The following is a 20615-nucleotide window of genomic DNA, read 5'->3' as shown; positions in this document are numbered from 1 at the left end:
GGAAGCATATCCCGACATGTGGAGAAGTTTTCCTAAAACAAAAAACGTAAAATGCAGTAAAATGAAAAGAAAAAAATATACTACTATTAGTAGTAAAGAGAAATGCATAGCAAATTAATATCATACCACACCAAATTCGGAGATTAGTATAATATTAGCAAATATATTAAAAACCCTATAGAACGATCTTATGACTCACAAATGACAAACTACTTTAAACATACTTCCCGAATGATGAAATTAGTATGAATGAAATCAAATTTTGTACTAAAAAATAATTCGAAATAAATTATTGACGATATTTTTTAATAATATTGCATTTAAGAAATAAAAGGTAATTATAAAGTCTCGATCCATTTTTTTTAGAAAAGATGTTTGAAATTAGAACAAATGTTAAACTCCCCAGTGCATGTTAACACATAATCAACATTGTAAGAAAAAATATTGGAAATAATAAGTGGTGTACAGAACAAAATCCATGAAAGTTTCATGTCAATGTACTTCCATATGAGCAACTTGTATATCCACACATGCATCCCAACAACGCACAGTTTCACAAAACACCTTCGATACTATTGCCGGTGTCATGTTGAGTACAGCATGCGGGATACGTTGAAGGGATATTGAAGAGAGGTGATCTTCATCCTGTACACATGTAGCCCCATGCAAAAAAAGGCAAGAGGTGTGAGATCCGGAGGTCGTGGTGCCCATATTCATTGTGAGCCTCTACCAATCTACCTACGTGGAGACGTAGCATCCACGTACTTAGTAACAGTCATTGCAAAGTGGGTAGGTACTCTATCCTGTTGGAAAGACACTATTTCAAACATGCAATTTTGTTCCGATTGTGGTTGAAGGAACAATTGCAAACATATCGAAATCGCATTGCCTGCCACCTTGTGTCCAGCAAAGAAGAACGTGCCGTACACCTTGCACGTTGTGAACCCCAATCACACATTGACTTTGGCAGGTATTTAATTCCCATTCGAATACCTCATTTTGCTAACATTGGTCCGCACTCTTCAGTTATGTCGGATGTTATGTAGTTATGTAGGTGTCAGATGATATTCAGTTATCATGGAGCAGTGGAATTCTGCATAGCGTGTTTTAAGAATAACGACCTTCAAAAAAGAAGGGCCCAAGATGCCAGACGATGACACTTCACACTTGTTGCTGTGTAACGGCACTTCATTCAGTATACGCCGGTATTAAAGGGCTCAATATCGGAAATTTTGCTTATTGACGAAGCCATTGAGATGGAAATACTCCTCTTCTGACATCCACAAACAATCAATTTCAATATTAAGACAGTTGTTTGGCCAAACGATAGCCATTTTCCTGACGTCATCTTCAAACATGAATGTCATCTTGTGAATGAAAAATATGTTTACAATTAATTGCATACCCTGTATTATTCATGTCCATATACACTTGCTTCGAAGTTCAGCTTCTTCTTTTATTTTCCATTTCAAAATGTCCATTATTTTTTAGACACCCTTTATAATAGTATTTGCTTCCTTGATTCTAGGAATTTTTGAGGCCCATCACTCCAGAAAACTGGCGAGCCTTATAGGTGTGGAAGGAGGCCATTCCATCGGGAGCAGTCTGGCTGTGTTGAGGATGTTCTATCAGCTGGGAGCGAGATACATGACGCTGACCCACAGCTGCAACACACCTTGGTGAGTCATTTTGCTATTAAAGAATTGTCTAGTCTTTAATTGGATTCTATGTATTAAAACATATTGAGGTGGTGATTACTATTACTAAATTAAGAGCAGAAAATTAACTGAAAGTGCTTAGCATAAGTCCTACGAAGTTAAGGGTTACAAGAAATTCAAATCCTGACTCATGTATTTCATCAGTTCAATCATCGTCTTGATACAAAGTAAAAGGAATGAAACTACAAACATTAAATTCAAATTATTTCATTTCTTTGAGTAATTTTGAGTCATAATTTAAACTTTAGTAGGTGATTATGTATTCCTTTTTTAATTTAGAAACAATAAATAAATTTCTCATAAGGGACAAAATTAAATTACAACAATTGAATAGTCTTTGTTTATGAATAGCAAACATTTTAGACAACGGAGTGTGCTTGTTTGTGACAAGGACATATTGACAAGATATTCAAAATTCAACAGTTTTTATTAGAAAAAATTCGATATTTCGAATTCAGAGAGCATTCGTAAAACAACTTTGAAATTATTTAGAAATGAATGGACTTTCATTGTAAATAAAATAGTTTTACTTGTTAATGTTATTTGTGTAAACCAAAAAATATAAAATTATGCACATTTATTTGCAACTCAAATCCTTAGTTGTAAAAATATCAAATTAATTTTATATTCAATGTTTCGCAATTTAGAAATAAATAAATTGTCTAAGTTATATATGAAACATGCATACATAATTAAGAAGAAAATGAAATAATTGATAGATACAAGAACATTGTACTAATCACTGTTTCCAAACTGAAGTTTGACGGTGAAGATCTATCTATCAACTGCACATCAGAAACCATTACCATATTTGAGATGCTAAGAGCAACGTTGTACTGTCTTTGTACATCACTTAGCAAAAACATTAGTTGTAACATTGTTACTGCGATGGAGTCAATTATTACTTTGTATAGTTTCATTCTCGCAAAGAAATCTCTGTCTCGTGAATTTGTAGACAAAATCCGGATATAACTGTATAGAAGGGTTTTTCTTTCCATGCACTCAATCCTTCTCTCATTCGTTCATTGGTGAACACTTGCGTATACGGTCTTCATGGACCTTGGATGCTGGACTCCAGATCTCCTTACCGAGGATTCTGGGTTCAATTCCCAGAAATTCCTTGCGTGAAATATTATGTTTACTTTCATCTCCTTCATAGAATCATTGTTCTTTCTCATCATCACGGTTAAACCGAAGTAATGTTGTAATTGCAATTGATATTGGATCAGAAAGGAAATCTGTCGACCTCCATGGCGGAATGGTTAGCGCACTACGACGCCAGGGGTCCCGGGGTCGAATCCCAGGCTTGGCATTGATAGTGCGTGTCCTTTTATCAATTTCATCATATTATCACTCATCCTCATCTTCGCGACTAGCCAAAAGTGGCAGAAAAGCGAAGTAAAATAAACCATATTAACAAATCAATGAAAAAGATAATTTCTCCAGTTGCTGAGAACGTGAGCTCTGTAGAGATTGGAAGCTTTAGAGTGCTGGAGAGTTCATCCCATTCACCTCCAAATCCCTAGGACTGAGGTTTATTCATTCATCAGGAGAAAAGGCTCAGTATGAATTCATGAAGTAACCAAAGTAGAAAAGAAAAGCCCAAGAAAATTCTATCTTGGAAGTGAGTAAATGTTTTATCAGTTTTAGCCCTAGCTTACTTTGCCGTGGGAGAAACTTACTTACCTCAGGGGGGTGGGAGACTCACAGGTCCACACTTTTCCATCACTAAATATTAAGAAATACTTTTGTTATTAAATATTTTCATTGCTTTCTTTGTTGCCTATATGTGATTTTATTTATTATTATTTATTTATAATTATCATTTTTATTGAAAAATAATAACCAATTATAGCATGTGTGTCACTTTATTTTGACATTCGGTAAAACTCACAAAAACATAATACTATTTATAATATGCTTTCTTGTTTGTAGACTGCAGTTTTTTATTAATTATAATAATTACAAAAATTACTATCATTACCAACTAATTGTACATTGTCACTGACAGGAGTGTCTCGAATAACACACATTTAAAGATGGCGCCTGATAAGCCGACCAAGTGCATTTTGCCTCCTATTTTCATTATATTTATGTTTCTTTTAACAAAAGTAATACAGAAAATTGAGAACACCCTAGGAAACAATGTAATTTATTTTCAATTTTCACATTTGAAAAATTTTAAAAAAGAAGTAAGATAGGGTTAATGTCTTCACTGGAGCTATACAATCTACCTCTGTTAATCACAATTCTGCAAGAGTAACTGCTTTCAATTGTCTTTTGATCCTACAATCTAATTTGAAAGCGGTTAGATCTGAAGCACGAATTCACGCACCGTCATACCAAACAGGTCTATACACTCAGACAAACTTGTCCTCCAATCATTATGCTAATTAGCAATGAACCGTGGTTGAGTCTAGGACGAGATGCAATTTTCATCAGGACTGTGGCTTCCTAGTTTCTTCGATCTTTCATATCTACCTGTTGCTTTACAAACGCTAATTGAGGTCTCCAAGATTGCTCTCAAGCAAGGCTTTGACATTCATCCCAGCAAACTATCGGCAACAGCGGGAACAACAGGACGGAGGAATATTGAATGGTCCTTGGAGATGAAGATGCGTGAATCAACAGGAGGTGAACACCAATTACTTAGTCGAGTAAACAAACAACACCCCTCGCAAACACTAATGAGAAACGATGTTATGTACTTCCATAAACATGATGAAACTATTGATACTGATTGTGGAGAATGAAGTGTTAATAATTCATAACTTGCTTGAATATGAACTCGAAAAAATTGTTGCCTGTGTACACCCTCTAACCCAACCCATATCAACGGTTCCTGCAAGCGGAGAATTTAACTTGAAGCAGACAACAGTGTGGAAGATTCTGCGAAAACGCTTCAAATTTCAATTCTCTGCTTGCACGAAGCGTTGATTTTTTGGGGCTTCTGACGCTCAACTGTTTCATCACTAACTCCTGGCCAGCCTGTTGATTTACTCTTGCAGATACATCCACTTTCTTTAAATTGTCTGTACCACTTCCGAATTGAGTGCCCGCTTGTTGGATCTAACCCGAACTTCGTCTTGAAACTTCCTTGGACACAAATAACTGGGCTGTTGTACATGAAATTCCAGGACACAAAATTCTCTCCTTAGCGGCGGAATGCGTAACTAAACATTAGCTTTGCCAGACACTAAAACCTTTTGAGTTTTTTCTTTAATTTAACATAAGTTGCATGTCAATGTGAATAAATAAACGTGAGTTATTAAACTTTGAAATCTGAAAGATCATTTACAATAGTAGTAGAATCTGGAGTAGACACAATACCAACCCTTCCACGAAGAACAAATCAAGAGGATGAACGGGATTAAAGCGGCGTTAAAGTTTAAATGTTCGGTAAACTATGGTAAAAAAACGAATATTTAGTTTAATTGGGCCTTATGCTTTTGTGTCACCTTTTCTGTAAATTAATTTCGCACAATTTGTTAGGACTGTATCCTTTATTTAAATTGTCTTGCAAAGTTAGTAAAAATCTTATTTTCTTAACCTGAATTCTCGTGCACATTTTGTTGATACAGAGTCGTTTTTACCTAAATTGTCTTCTACAATTTGTTTGGACAGTGTCCCTGTTTTCTTGTAGCAAATTTTCTCCGAGTTATGATTTGAGACATAAGATTTGTACGCTAGTGGTATGATCGTCGCCTTACAATCAAGGGACCCCGGGGTAATACTTATGCTACTTTAAATTCCAGGTCCATTCCCGATGAGCTTTTCTGTGCATAAAGTGGATTTAGAAACAAAAGTTATCAATATTTAACGATTATGATAATGCTATTTAGCGCATCACAAATTTTATTAGTTAAAAAAATTCTTCAATTAAAAAATATTAAAAAATAATTTAGTCAATTACCCATTTTCCATTATCAGGAACCTAAAAATAAAACAAGAATGTATGAAATGATTGAATTATACAAAAATACATTTTTAACATTTATCACGATCTTTTTCATATTTATAAAGATATTTCATTACTAGCCATTAATAACGAAATTATTCTGTGATCACTGGCAATACAAGCATTTATATCCGTGTATCTCCATAAATCCCCACGTTGAATTATAACCCTGTATTAGAATAGAATAACATGTGAATAGAATAACATGTAGTGCATGGATTGGTAACATGATTTAAAGCTAATGAGGGATGATGGGGACATAACCGACAAATTGTAGGCAAGTCTAGATTTTGAGATTCTGATGAAAGTAATCTGGTTGTGATGTATTGATCGATTGATTGATTTGTTGTTTGAAGTCCACTTTATGCACAGAAATGCTAATCGTGACTGGACCTACTGTTTAAAGTGGGATCCGAACCACTATGTGTCTCCACCGGTTAAAGAACCCGGGACCCCTTGATTACAAGGCGACGACTCTACTACTGAGCCATCGAGGAGGCCTGGTTGTTACGTACAACAGAACTTTACTCAGTTTATTTTACGTGTTTGTGTACTTGAAACCATCTCATATTCAAATTGATACCTGTGAATATAGATACTAGTGAAAAAATCGGATCTGTTGATAATAATTCACACAATTCACATCAACGACCACATGTGGAGCCTTTAGCTGCTCTTACCTACACACAGTGCATGCCTTTGCATAACAAGTCGATATACAGTAACTGGTGTAGCGGAAAAGGAGCGAGTATTTCGATGTCTGCAGAAGGCATTGCTAATCGTTGTGGTTACCTTAAACAGGTCGAAAATTGTCACTAAATGAAAAATGAAAATTAATGTAAATAACACACACTGCAGAATTGATATGCAGGAAAACTATTATTCAAGCATCACAAATACTAACTTGAAAAGCAGGGTTCGATTTTTACTGCTTTCCTTATGTTTCTTTCTTTTCCATTCTAGTTAATTATTTTCCTTCTCTTTCCTTCTACTTCTTCCTCTTTTTCATATGTGTTTTCTCACACGACTTTCTCTTGTTTCCTTTCCATCGTCTATAATTTCCTTTCCTCTCTTTTCCATTCCACTCTATTAATCTCCATCCATATAATTTTACTATTTCCATTTACTTTTCTTTGTTCTCTGTCAGCGGCGGCGATTAGGGGGAACGAGGGGGCATTCCCCCTTACTTTTGCCACTTGTGCCCCCACATTATGCTAAAACCTTATCTGCCAAGGGAAAGTAAAATGTCCTTGCCCCCCTAATCGTTTTGGCACCTTACCCACAAAGTTTCAGAACCCAATCGCCGCCACTGTTATCTGTATTTTTTCTTGTCCATCCCTTTCTTTTTCGTTTCCTTTTATGTCCTACCCTTTCGTATCTTTACCATTCATATCCACCATTTTACTTTAATTTCGTTTCATATATTTTTATTTTTTCCATGTGTTTATTTATACAGGATGTTTCCGGGCTGATGATACAAACTCTCAGGGGTGATGGAGAAGGGCACATTTATCAATTTGAGATAAGAAACCCTGATCCGGAAACGACTTAATCGAAAGTTACTTGTATATGCGAAAATCAGTGTATGAAGATGTAATATTTTCATTACCTGCACAAGTTTCACAAGCTGCTGCATTCACAACGGTTGTTCAAATTGGCGTCCCCCAGCTTCGCTGCAGCTACCATAGCGCCATCGTGGAGGCCTAGGTCTAAATGAGCTCAGTTTGTTGCACAGAGAATATCCAGCCTGTTTTCAATCTCCCTCCACGTGTTCTGTAGCATCTGATGGATTACAGAAGCAAGAGCATTCCAAATACGGAGCTGTAGTTCTTGTTGATCATCAAACCTTTGGGCAAAATACACCATGTCTTTGATGTAGCCCCAAAGAAATAATGGGGTAACATCAATCTTCTGCAGAATGACAATGGGAAATTAATGTCTTTTCGGCTTGTCATTTGGCTTAATTTCGTGCAACAACTGCACCTTGTGTGCGTATAAACGTAACCGTTTGTGCACGACTTCACTTCATGAACAGCGGACCTTGGAATTAGTAGCACCATTCTTGACTACGGGTGATTTTTCCCGTATCGATGCCATTTTTGTTTGAGCGATATTAGTTCTGCCACCGCTAGTTGTATCTGTATGGAAATTACCTGAACCAAACTCACAAATGTACTATTGCTTTGAAATATTTTGTTGAAATGTAATAACTAATTAAAAACGACCAGTTACAATCCGGACACCCTGTAATATATACAAATACATTTGTATGTATGTATGTATGTACCGGGTGCCCAGAATTAAAGTTACCCAACTCAGAGCCCTCTGTAGCCTGTTTGAGGCATCATAGAACTCTTATATTTGGCGAATCCACTATGCAGGCCATGGGGAAGAGGATGGCTATAAAAAAGTTTCATTTTCCGCCACCAGGTTGAATTGTGGCGCTGTACTTCCATGATGGGTTGTAATAATGACGTAAACTGCTCAAATTGGTTATGGATTTGCCTTTACCTTGCAATCTTGCAATAAACGATATATTATTTTCTCGCAACTTCCAGCCACTAGCAAATGTCTTTCTAATTAATAACTCAGCTAAATCACTTAAGGTGAGTGCTGAACAAAAGTTCAGAAGTGATCACCACGCCATTAAATAAGAAAGAACGTCCTCTATGTGATCAAATGTATCCGGACACACCGCGAAACGTGTGTTTATCATAGAGGGCGACACAGTACTGACATCTACCGCATGGAACACATAGTCAGCGAACTCAGTAGTCTGCAGACAGTGTGAGACAGCAGTATGAGATGGTCTGACGAACTCACAGACTTTCAACGTGGTCAGTTGGTTGGGTGCCACTTGTGTAGGAAGTCTGTGTGTGAGATTTCCACCCTCCTAAACATCCCTCTGTCCACTGTTTCCGCTCTTATAGTGAAGGGATGTGTACATCCCAAAATATTGCAGACCAACCTCCCATGTTGACCTCCAGAGACCATCGAGTGTTGAAGAGGGTCGTACAGCATTATCGTCAATCATCCATCGCCACCATCACACAGGAATTCCGAACTGCATCAGGATCTACTCCAAGCACCATTACTGTTTGGCGCAAAGTGCGGTAACTTGGTTTCCATGGCCGAGCAGCTGCCCATAAGTCAAACATCACACAGACAAATGTCAAACGCCGCCTCGTGTGGTGCAAGGAGCGTCGAAGCTGGACTACAGAACAGTGGAAAACCGTTGTGTGGAGTGATGAATCACAGTACACAATGTGGCGATCCGATGGTAGGGTGTGGGTGTGGCGAATGCCTGGTGAACGATATCTACCAGCCTGTATAGTGCCGACTGTGAAATTCAGAGGTGGCGGGGTTACAGTGTGGTCATGTTTCTCTTGGAGGGGGCCTGGCCCCCTTGTTGCGTTATATGGCAATGTCACGGCACAAGCTTACGTTGACATTTTAACAGCTTTGATGCTGCCTACCGTCGAAGACGAGTTCGGGGATGACCAATGTGTCTTTCAACACGACCGAGCACCCATCCATACTGCAGGGCTTGTGGGGGAGTGGTTTGATGACAACAACGTCCCACTAATGGACTAACCTGTGCAGAGTCCTGATTTGAATCCCATAGAACATCTCTGGGATGTTTTGGAATGCCGACTTCGTGCTAGACCACACTGATCAACATCAATACCTCTTATCATTTTGACGCTCTGCGAGGAATGGGCTGCCATTCCTCAGGAAAGCTGCCGGCACCTGATTGAAAGTATGCCTGTGAGAGTGAACGCTGTCATCAAGGCTAAGGGTGGGCCTACACTGTATTGACTGCCAGTGTTCCCGATGAAAGGTTGCCCAAACTTGTACTATATTTTATCAGAACGGTAGTAATAGTGCAGCTGCACTGAGAGGTTATCGTCATGCGAAAGGGCTTCGAAAGGGGACCGTGACGACGCATGGGTTAAGAAAGATGATGAAGAAATTTGAAGAGACTGGAGATGTAGGTGTTGCACCAGGAAAGGGCCGCCAGCCGATTGCAGAAGAAGTTGTCTGTTGCAGTGGCGGATAGAGCCTCTTGTTCCCGATTTCCTTCGACTAGTGAGCGAATGTGGGACGTTCATTGTCCCTGCCTTGGTTGACGGTTCACAAAGTGCTATGGTCCATTTTACAGTGGTACTCCTATCAGATCCATGTGGTTCATCAGTTAAAGCCGCAAGATCCGCCTCTACGCATCGATTTTGCTCTTCGATTTCTGGCGAGGATGGCCGTGGACGACATGTGCCCTTGGAATATTCTGTGCACAGATGAGGCGCACTTCACCCTCGATGGGGCTGAAAAACACAAAACCTGCGCATATGTGGGTGCCTGGCCGACCTGTGTGTTGCAGCAACAACAATTGCATTCTGATGACGTCACTGTCTGGTGTGGTTTCACTGCTCTGAGTCCGTTTTTCTTCGAGGAGCAAACACAGAAAGGCCCAGTCCGATGCTCCATTACTAGTGCACGTTACGCTTAAATCCTTGCACAGCACGTGGTTCTTGCCTTGCAAGAACGAGGATGTTTAGCGACCAAAATCTTCATGTAAGATGGAGCAGCCCCGTATACTGGTAAACAACTCACGGAACTTCTTCGGGACAACTTTGGCCTTGATCGCGTCATTTCAAGGGGTTTTCCCGGTGCTTGGCCTTCCCGTTCGCCGGACTTGTTTCCGTGTGATTTCTGGCTATGGGGATAACTGAAAGATCGTGTGTACCAGAAACGTGTGCAGACGCTGCCTAAGCTGAAAGCAAGTATAAACTGGCATGTCGCTACCATTTCCCTTAGACATGCTTTGTGCAACTGTTGATCATGCTATGCTACGCTTCAAAATGGTCATTCACATTTCTGGCACGCATATTGAACACTGCTGAACTGGCAGAAACCAAAAATAAAGATTTGTACACCTGACGTATGTTTTTCAATATTCATTATTATAGCGCCACATTTTAACCTGGTGGAGGAAAATTGAACCTTTTTAATCGCCATCCTCTTCCCCATAGTCTGCATAGTGGATTCACTAATTTTTTTAGTTCTACGATGCCTCAAACAGAATACAGAGAGATGAGTTGAGTAACTTTAATTATGGCCACCCTGTACGAGGTATACATATGCCGCCCTCGTGGCGAAGTTGTTAGCACATCGCGCTACAACGCCAGGGGTCTTGAGTTCGCCTCCCGACCTGGGCATGGGTGTTTGTGAGTGTCCATTCATGAATTTCATCGTATCATCTTAGCCAAAAGTGGCAGAAAAGCGAAGTGAAATAAACAAAATCAATAAATCATTAAGCATGTATATACAGGGTGGGCCAAATGTCTTAGGACAGACGAATAAAATTAAAAAAATACGCGACAGACAGGAATGAAATGTTCCTACACATGCTTTCAGGTGAAAATATCATAGACCATACCGAGTTTCCGGTATGCCATCTTGAAACCCCCCATCTTGGATTTAACTTCAAAATTTCAAATTTGAAGGGGGGTGTGTGTGACACGTCACCTAGCACTGAAATTTTCTGACGAATTCATATTTGTGGTTGTTCCTTGTCTAGCTAGAACGGATTTCGAGATTTTCCATGAAGAACACATATCACTTGCCTTTACCACGTGTTCCACATGCTGCCTATGATGTTCAATTGTCAATGTCAATCTGTGATTCCACTCTGCATGAACTCTGGACAACACAACAGGCTGGATAGAGGCCAAGGCTTCATGGATTCGGCTCTTAAGGTGCTCATTATCCCTTATTTTGACTGAGTAAACCATCGATTTCACCCCATAGATACAAATATAAGGGCGTCAGATCAGGCGATCGCGGGGGCCACTCGACAGGTACTCTGCGTCCAATCCATTCCCTAGAAATTGCTGATGCAGGTAAGACCTCACATTCTTTCCATTATGAGGCGCTGCTCCGTCCTGTTGGAAGTATGCGATGCGGGAAAACTACCGTCCTCTGATAACAGTGATGGAAGCATATCCTTCTGCAATAATTGGAGATAACCGTCTGTTGTTAGATTCCCCTTAATGAAGAAGGGTCCCAAAATTTACGTTCCCCAAAACCCACACCATTCCATTATCTTCTGTGAACCTACCAACCTGCTGGGATCAATCCAATGTGGATTAACATCAGATCAATATCGATGGTTTTGCTTATTAACTTCGCCGTTCACGTAATTTGTCTTCGTTTGAAAAAAGTATCTGGTGTGGGAAACCCGATGTTTCCTGTTGATTGATTGGATCACTCTGCAAATTCTAACCAAAGATCAGGGTCATCTTCAGTCAGATGCTGCAATAATTGCAACTTTTACGGGTGTCACTTGAATGTTTTTAAGATTCTCCTTATGGAGTACGACTCACGACACTTGTCATGGACACACGGCGTGTGCTCCTTTGAGGGCTTTTGTGAAAGGATGCCAACACTGCTATTGTTGTTGCTTCGTCCGTAGCCGTTTTAGGTCTACCCGTCCTGGGCCTGTCTTCAACAGCTCCTGTATCCCTGAATTTGGAAAGGAGTGTAGATACTGTGTTGGGTGAGATAGGATTCCATTCAGAATGGCGATGATTGAAATCATCTGCGATGACTCTCACACTTCGTTCACCCGACATCAGAACAATCTCTATGCGTTCAGCTTTCGTGAGGACCATCTTCAATCAGTGAACCTGAAACGAAAAATAACAGAAAAACCATGGTAAATCTCGAAAACAGTTCGAGCTAGACAAAAAAACAACCACAGATATGAATTCCTGAGCACATTTTAGTGTTAGGTGATGTGTCACACCCCCTTCCCATTTGAAATTTTGAAGTTGAATCCAAGATGACGAATTTCAAGATGGCCGCCGGAAACACGATATGGTTTATGACATTTCCCCCTCGCCTATAACATGTGTAGGGACATTTCATTCCTGTTTGTCGAGCATATTTTTTTATTTTATTCGACTGTTCTACGACTTTTGGCCCACCCTGTATATATGTAATAAGATGTGTTTTTGTTATTTTTACATGCCTTAACTTGTTAACTTCTTTGTCGGAGTAGTTTTGTAAAGAGTTAATTATAATATTACTTCTTTAGTCTAACATAAACCTTGTACAACTTGCTCATTGCTTTGCTCCTTGTTAGGGCAGACTGCTCCACGGTGGATGCTCCAGGACAGATTCCGGACCACGGAGGCCTCACGGACTTTGGGAAGGTAGGTGGACGCTGCACTCAGTTCTCACTGTTACTTGTTCTTACTTGACTACATGTTATCATCTTGTTTTATTGCACTGTTTCTCAAATACAATAAGAACAATAGCTATTAATCAACATGTAAGGAGTGTATTTCTTTTAACAGAAATAATTTAATAAATAAAGTGTTTTCTATTTCAATTCCTCTCACCGGTCTCTAAAATGCCAAATGGATTGTACAGATGCAAACGCATTTAAGGATAATTTAATAATTATTTCTAGCTTCGTTAGGAACTGCATTCTATTCACAATATATGCACTTAATGCCTGGTACCTACAGAAATCACAGATAAATGCAGTTTCCGAAAGAACATACATTTTATTCATCAACAAACAATTGGTTGATTGTCATGTGCATAGATTAAATTCTCCGATGAATATTTTGTTTTAATTTACGAATAGGAGCGAAAATGTATTTATCCTTACATAAACTCAGGGTGAGTTTGTATATTTGATTTTACAATTCACATGTGATGTAAAGAATTCTATAATTTCATTAACTGAACAATGACTATCCGTTACTCTTCAGGCAATCATACGTACCATGTAACCTTTGTTAACAGATAACGGTATTAGCTTCGTTTTATATCACATCAAATTATTTGGATCCGTGAAATGACAAAACCTGAAATAATTCCTCATTTACAGAATGTACTGAACAGCAGAATTGCCGACAGTTTAAATCAATTAAAATTGGATATGCAAGAACATACAATCCACAAGCGTTGTCTCTAACATCTGTTATTTACTTTATTATAATTTTAATTTTATAATCCTTGATCCCTCACTTTTGCTCATTTCTCTCTGTTGTTTATGTCTCATTTCATCTCCTCTTTCTTCTTTTTTTTCTATTCCACCCTTTCTCTCTCTCTCTCTCTCTCTCTCTCATTTTCCTTCTATCTCTTTTACCTTTCCATTCTATTCCTCTTTCTCTCTCTCTCTCTCTTTGTCGTTTATCCTCTCCCCTCTAATACTCCATTTTCTCTTCCCCTTCACTTCTTTCCTCCCTAGCTCTGTCTGTAACAATATAACAATCAATAAGCCATGTTTCGTTTGAAATCAGCCTTCAGTCTTTCGTATTTGAAATATTCTTTCTGGCTTCTAACAGCCATCTTACTTTTGTGATATCTTTACGTTTTCTTCGACATGACGTCTCTTGAGCGACAAAGGTTGGGGAAGGAGTAGGGAGTGCAACCCTTCATTGGTGTTAAATATGCCTCAGCAAGACACAAATGAAAAGTGTCAAGAAACAGGAATGTTTCGCGGAAAGAAGAGGCACATTATGGATGTCTTTGGTTTACGATTCATTGAATTGATATATTTTACTTCGCTTTTCCGCAACTTTCTGTTAATCGTAAAGATAGGGCAAATGGTGATAAGATGAATTTGATGAAAGGATATTCAGAACCGTACACAGACTGCACGCAAGACGAGCCTCACAAAGGATTGTATTGTCTGCGAGTCCAGAGGCCAGAGCCTCGTTAGTCTGCAAAGTGCAGCGCTCTATACTATACTCTACCCCGGTGGGGCCTCTCCGATGGCGTAATGGTTGCGTAGTCGCCTTGTAATCAAGGAATCCAAACTGTAGGTCCAGTCCCGATTAACCTTACTGTGCATAAAGTGGACTTGAAACACCAAATCAATCAATTAACTCTTTCCCTGGAATCTGTGGAGGAAGTCTGCTCATAACGGTAGAGAAGAGGGGAAGGCGAGTTAATGGAGCTAAGCAGTACGCGTTGTTGCTATAGGTCTTTTCAGTTCTTACGTCGGTGCTCTAGAAGCTGGAAAGGGAAGTGTGGAGAGGGGAAGCGACAAATCCAGCGTGATAAGAAACGCAGCAGTATGTAGAACGAGATAAATGTGGTACTTATTTCCGCCACGTCATATCTCTCGACGCCACCGGTGTTGTCTGGTTTGTGTTCGCGGATTTCCCGCTCGCCACTTCCCTTGCCAGCTTCTAGAGCACTCGCCGTAAGCACTGAAAAGATCTATAACATGTGGTATCTGCAGTCGTATTTTCCTCTTTATGCACTGACTTCCCGTGTCATGCGTTCATTGGTTCAGTCCTCTCTCGCGTCACTTCTTGCGCAGAGACTTGTTTTCGTTCTCTTGCTCCAGACATCCCCGAAATAGAGTACACATGAGTTTGGAAAACCAATTGCTCAATCCCAAGTGTGAAACAATATGCCATTAAAAACCTCACCCGGTGATTGCGATGTGTCTGTAATCACTTATTTTTCTCAGAGCTGAAGTGTTCATAGAGTACCACGTGTGCAAACTACCTATCAATAAAAGCCGTAGGACATGCGAGCCGAGTTATTTTTGTGTACGTTATGAAACAAGTTGTAATCACACATTTGGGCATGCAAAGTTTGACCGACTAGTTTAGTGTATTACACCCAAGTGGAAAGTTTTTCGACCACGGCTGTTAACGTCCGGTGAAGAGTTCAGAGTTCGACGACTAAATTATTCAAAGTTTGTTCACGGGAGTTAGGAGATAATTGCAGAACTCTTCGTCATCTTCTATCTCAGAGACATCTTTACTCTGTGCTTTATAATTAGGTGCTGATCTTTGGTTCAATTGCACCAGTTAATGTTAAAAACTTTTCTGCGGTTCTTTTTAAACTAAAACCCGTTTAAATATCAAGATAACTTTTCTTAGTGCAGAGTGATTCAAACGTCCCTTAACACCCCCTTTAAAAATGTAAAAGAGTTAGGCTGGGTACAAATGGTAACGATAGAAACAGATTAAGCATAGGGGGAACCATATTGGTGTTTTCTAAGCGGACGTCCGTCATATTGAATTCAAATCAAAATTTGTAATTGTGTCGGAAAAAAGCAATAAAATGCTTCTAATGCGTCAGTATTGCACCGAGATCATACTGACGTCTAGGGTGAGAAGTCCACGTGTCATTGCACATGATTTTAATCAGATACGTACTTCCACACAGAGCTAAGCCTTATGATAGTTGTCACGAACAAATGCTGTGTGACGCTTCCATTGGAATGAAAGTCCTTCACAGTTACGAAGGTAATGCTTATGTTCATGGGGAAGTAAATAAACATAATATGCAACACTTGCAATCTGATAACTCACTTTGGAAAAAGAAAATATCTCGCAACTTTCCCATAGTGTTGTGGCGCTCCGTCCTGTTGAAAAACTCTGGAAAAATAGCTTATTGTGTAGCAAGAATGGAAAAAACCTGTTCACTTAACAAATCAGAGTAGTCCTCAGGATTTAAGGTTACGTCGATTAAAAATGAGTAAACTAATCGCGTTCCACACACCACACCATTAAGGTACCTGCACAAACCATTCGACTGGGAGCTGTCGAATTTTATAGGGTGTTTTAAGGCACTTTTGAATCGCCCTGCACAGAGCTTTCATTGGTCATTGTGCCGATCGAACGAGTGCCCGTGTAGCGGTTGGAAGCGCGCCGCTTGCCGGCGAAATCTGATGGACGTAATCCCTCAACTCAAGTGCATCATTTTAATTAACATATTTCACAATTACACGTAAAATAGTCATTAACTTTCGTAACTAAAGATGACGGAGATATCTTCCATGTACTTCGACACATCTCACATCTTTTGAGAGCCGGCCCCGTGTCGCAATGGTTAGCACATCGCGCTACGACGCCAGGGGTCCCAGGTTCGAATCCTGGCCTGGACATGGTTGTTTGTGAGTGTCCATTCATCTATTTCATTGTAACATCACACATCCTACTTCGCAAATTACCCAAAAGGGGCACAAAAAGCGAAGTAAAATAAAGCATATCAATCAAATCAATCAATCACATATTTTGAGTTTGTTTTTACATATGAATCGTACATGAAAATTCCCTGTTCCACAGTGTATGCTACGAAATTATAACAATAATAACATTTATTAACACTCAAAACTTATCTGTCTCACCTTAGCACGGACTCCGTGGCGTAATGGTTATTATCATAGTACAATTGACGCCAGGGGCCCTGGGTTGAAATTCCGCCCTGTGAATTGGGGTTCTTTGTGGGTGTCCCTTCATCAGTTTCAACACATCATCACTCATCTTCACCTTGCAATTAGTCAATAGTTGCAGAAATGCCATATAAAATGAGCCAAATCAATCAATCGACCACTTACCAACTTAGTGAACTATACAAAAGCGAACATAAATGTTTCTTCAATACGATATATCCACACCTATGAAAGTAAATACTGGCATTCACGGCAGAAAGAGAGAGAGAGAGAAAGAGAGATGGCCACATTCCGACACCTCTTCTCGATTACATTTAGTTGATTAGTTGATCGCAGTGTTTCGCACTGTGCTTACCGAAGAGAAATGCGACGAAGCAAAAACTGCCAAATGCGCTATGTGCTTGAGTTCAGGATATATGAAAACGGTTAGGTCCTAGCCGCTAGACTGACACGTGTTCTAGTGGCCCGGTAACTTAATAAATTTACTGCATATCACTTTCCAAAAGCGAATACTATAACTTGAATATGACACAGAAATAGCAATGAATAGCGAAACGTATTTTAACATAGTTTCCAAAAATGTGCCTCATAGCTAATCATAATCTTTCTTAACTTCAGTATATGCAAGTTCCATTTTCAACATGTCTATTCTCAAGCAAATACATTCGTTTGGTAAAACCGTTATTGGCTTTATTATCCTTGCAAAAGTACATGTAAGGAAACTAGTGCAGTGCAAAGTTATTGCAAAAAGTCTCTAGCTCGTTCCATGTTGATTCCTTTGTCGTAATCAAAGACTGTTTCAAAAGGACGAACCAGCAACAATACTTCATCTTCTTCTTTAATTTGTATTTATAGACAACAGAAGTTAGTAAATGTCAAAAGTAGTGGTATCTGTCAGCAAAGAAATAATTACAAGTAACTCAACTGGATGATCACGTGCATAATTTGTAATATACACATATACATACATGTATACAGTTTGTGTACGTATTGATTGACTGATTGATTGAATTGTTGTTTTAAGTCAACTTTATGCACAGAAAGGCTAATCGGTACTGGAACTACAGTTTGAAGAGGGATCCTAACCACTATGTGCCTGCACCGGTGGTATAGAACCTGGGACCCTTTGATTACAAGGTGACGACGATGTATAGGTATGTATATATATATATATATATATATATATATATATATATATATATATATATATATATATATATACACACACACACACACACACACACACACTATCCATCACACCACACACACACATACGTATGCGGGGCGATTAAAAAATATCTCTATACCAGAAATGGGAAATTTGCTTAAGGAAGGAAACTTTGCAGTAATGACATGAATTTATTTGTGTTTTGTGTGTTATACAGAATGTTTAGTGCGTGACCGTCTATGCAAACATGGGTGTTACAATAAACGTAGACGGTGAGTAGTGCATACATACATTTCCCATACAGTGACACACACATATATTGCGGAGAGTACTATGGAGACTGTTCTCTCCAAAATATATACAAACACACCCACACACATAATTTAATGTCCAGTGTTTGTGATAATGATTTTTCTTTTCTACAATACAATTATTATGAAATGCCAAGGAATGTTTAAACCTTCATAATGTGTTACAGAGCTTTCTCCTATCGTACTTCTGTACTTCCAACACTTGCAGCCTAATTTACTGTCTTCCATCGTTGACATGATGAGTTCAGATTGAAGCTAGTGTCACCGGCGCGTTTCACATTTCACTGGAGAAGCCGCCTAAGGCAATTATTCTCTCGAACGTCAAACATCAAATGACACGGATGACATTTTCAACATTTTTTCCCGGCTTACAGAGAAACATTATCAATTATTTCCATCAATTAGAAGAACAGGTGGTCTTATATGTCATTCTCCATCCATTTAGTTGATGGCTACACGATTAGGCTTTCCATGCTATATTTTTCAAGCATTCTGACGTTGTTGATTTTTTCTCGCAGCTAACAGGGACCTATCATCTGACAAAGTGCTTTGATGTGAAGTCCGTTTAACGCTGATAACGAATGCCCTGGTGCAATGGCTGTTTCAGCACTAGATGACAGTTTGTGTACAATGTGTCATCAGGAACAACCAGAAAAGATTCTGTATATCCATTAACTAAAAACTGCAACATTATTATCGTTGTGAATAATTGTCGATAATAAATTGAAAATAGACAGGTAATGGGACACACAGCAACCCTGGCGTCGTAGCGCCATGTGCTCACCATTCCGCCACGGAGATCGGCGATTGAAGTTCTCGCACAGACGAAATGCATGAATTTACATTCCTGTTTTCAAAGGGGAGATCCATGTACGTACAACATTGTAAAAAGCCAGCTCCCGTTGCGGAATGGTTAGCACATCGCCCAAGTACACCAGGAATGCTATGTGTACCTTTACCTGTTTATGTCTGTACCTGCTACGGGTTCCGGGTTTCAATCCCGGCGTGGGCATGGGTGTTTGTGAGTGTCCATTCATCCATTTCATCCTATCATCACTCATCCCCGTCTTCGCAATTAGCCAAAAGCTGCAGAAAAGCGATGTAAAATTAGGAAAATCAATCAATAAAAATCAAGCAACATTGTAAAAAGTAAGTACAAGAAAACATTAACATTAAAAGTGAATATTCATTTAAATACACAAATACATTTCCTCGGCATACATTAGAGAGAGAGAGAGAGAGAGAGAGGGGTGGGAGAAGAATGAGACAGAGAGAGAGAGAGAGAGAGAGAGAGCGAGAGAGAGAGAGAGAGAGAGAGAGAGAGCGAGAGTGAGAGAGAGAGAGAGCGAGAGAGAGAGAGAGAGAGAGAGAGAGAGAGAGAGAGAGAGAGAGAGAGAGAGAGAGATAGGAATCTAAAGTATAATATTTGCAATATTGTGTGACTGTGATGCCGACCTCGTATTGTGATTGGTGACCTACAAGTTCTGACGTTGCACGTGGAGCAAGATTTTCTGCGAGGGCTTTTTTAGTACAAGATATTGACAACAAACACTCAACTGTGTACTCCTCCAAAGTGAAATCATTAAAACACCCCCGAAATTGAATTATAAATGCACCCTTCATTTTACCTCTCTCCTAAATTCTCGAGCTTAAAGAATCTGGTCCTGTTTTTTTCAACTCGATTAACATTAAAATGAGGTAGCCAGTTGGCGAACAAGATTATCCCAGCGGAAGAAAACATAGCAGGGACAAGTGGACAGAAACAGGGAGACAGAGTCATCTAGTGAGAGAGAGAGGAAGAAGAGGACAGAACGGTGCCGAATTTCAATTGTCCCAACCGCAGAATGAGGCCGAGTTGAACCGTTTCATTAAGTGCTCTGGTGGTATTGATCTGTTACGTGCGTTACATGAGCAAAAGTTAACATCGCCGAGGGTGGAACAACCGGTTGTCTCCGTCCTAGTAATGAGGGGGGAATATCCTCAGCTTTAAAAAGCCAATACTGACAAGGAACCCTTGTCCGCCTATACCAGACATATTAATCTGTCCGAGTGATTATGAGTCGGTCTTCTCTCGGACGTGTTTCTCTGAATTTTAGGGAAGGGCAATAAAGCCAGATGTAACAAGGTTCCCTTGGAGATGTGGATGAATTCTTTCGCCCTACACGATCTACATATTGCAGCACTGTTATTAAGTGCACCCTTCCTTAAGCAATAAAAGAGGTAATTCCCTTCGAAAACAAAGTTAGTG

General features: G+C 39.5%; 1 protein-coding gene across 1 annotated transcript in view; it reads left to right on the top strand.

Moving 5' to 3' along the window:
• Nucleotides 1–20615, top strand: part of LOC145980365 (dipeptidase 1-like) — a 203266-nt gene that overhangs the window by 110613 nt on the left and 72038 nt on the right. Inside the window, exons 6-7 of the mRNA XM_083113427.1 lie at nucleotides 1529–1679; nucleotides 12821–12890. Of these exons, the coding sequence (XP_082969553.1) occupies nucleotides 1529–1679; nucleotides 12821–12890 (221 nt within the window). The remainder of the gene's footprint in view (nucleotides 1–1528; nucleotides 1680–12820; nucleotides 12891–20615) is intronic.

The sequence above is a fragment of the Lepisma saccharinum genome, chromosome 27 (assembly GCF_977018435.1).
Source record: "Lepisma saccharinum chromosome 27, izLepSacc3.1, whole genome shotgun sequence".
NCBI lineage: Eukaryota > Metazoa > Arthropoda > Insecta > Zygentoma > Lepismatidae > Lepisma > Lepisma saccharinum.
Note: the sequence above shows the minus strand (reverse complement) of the source record. Positions and strands in the feature narration are given on the sequence as shown.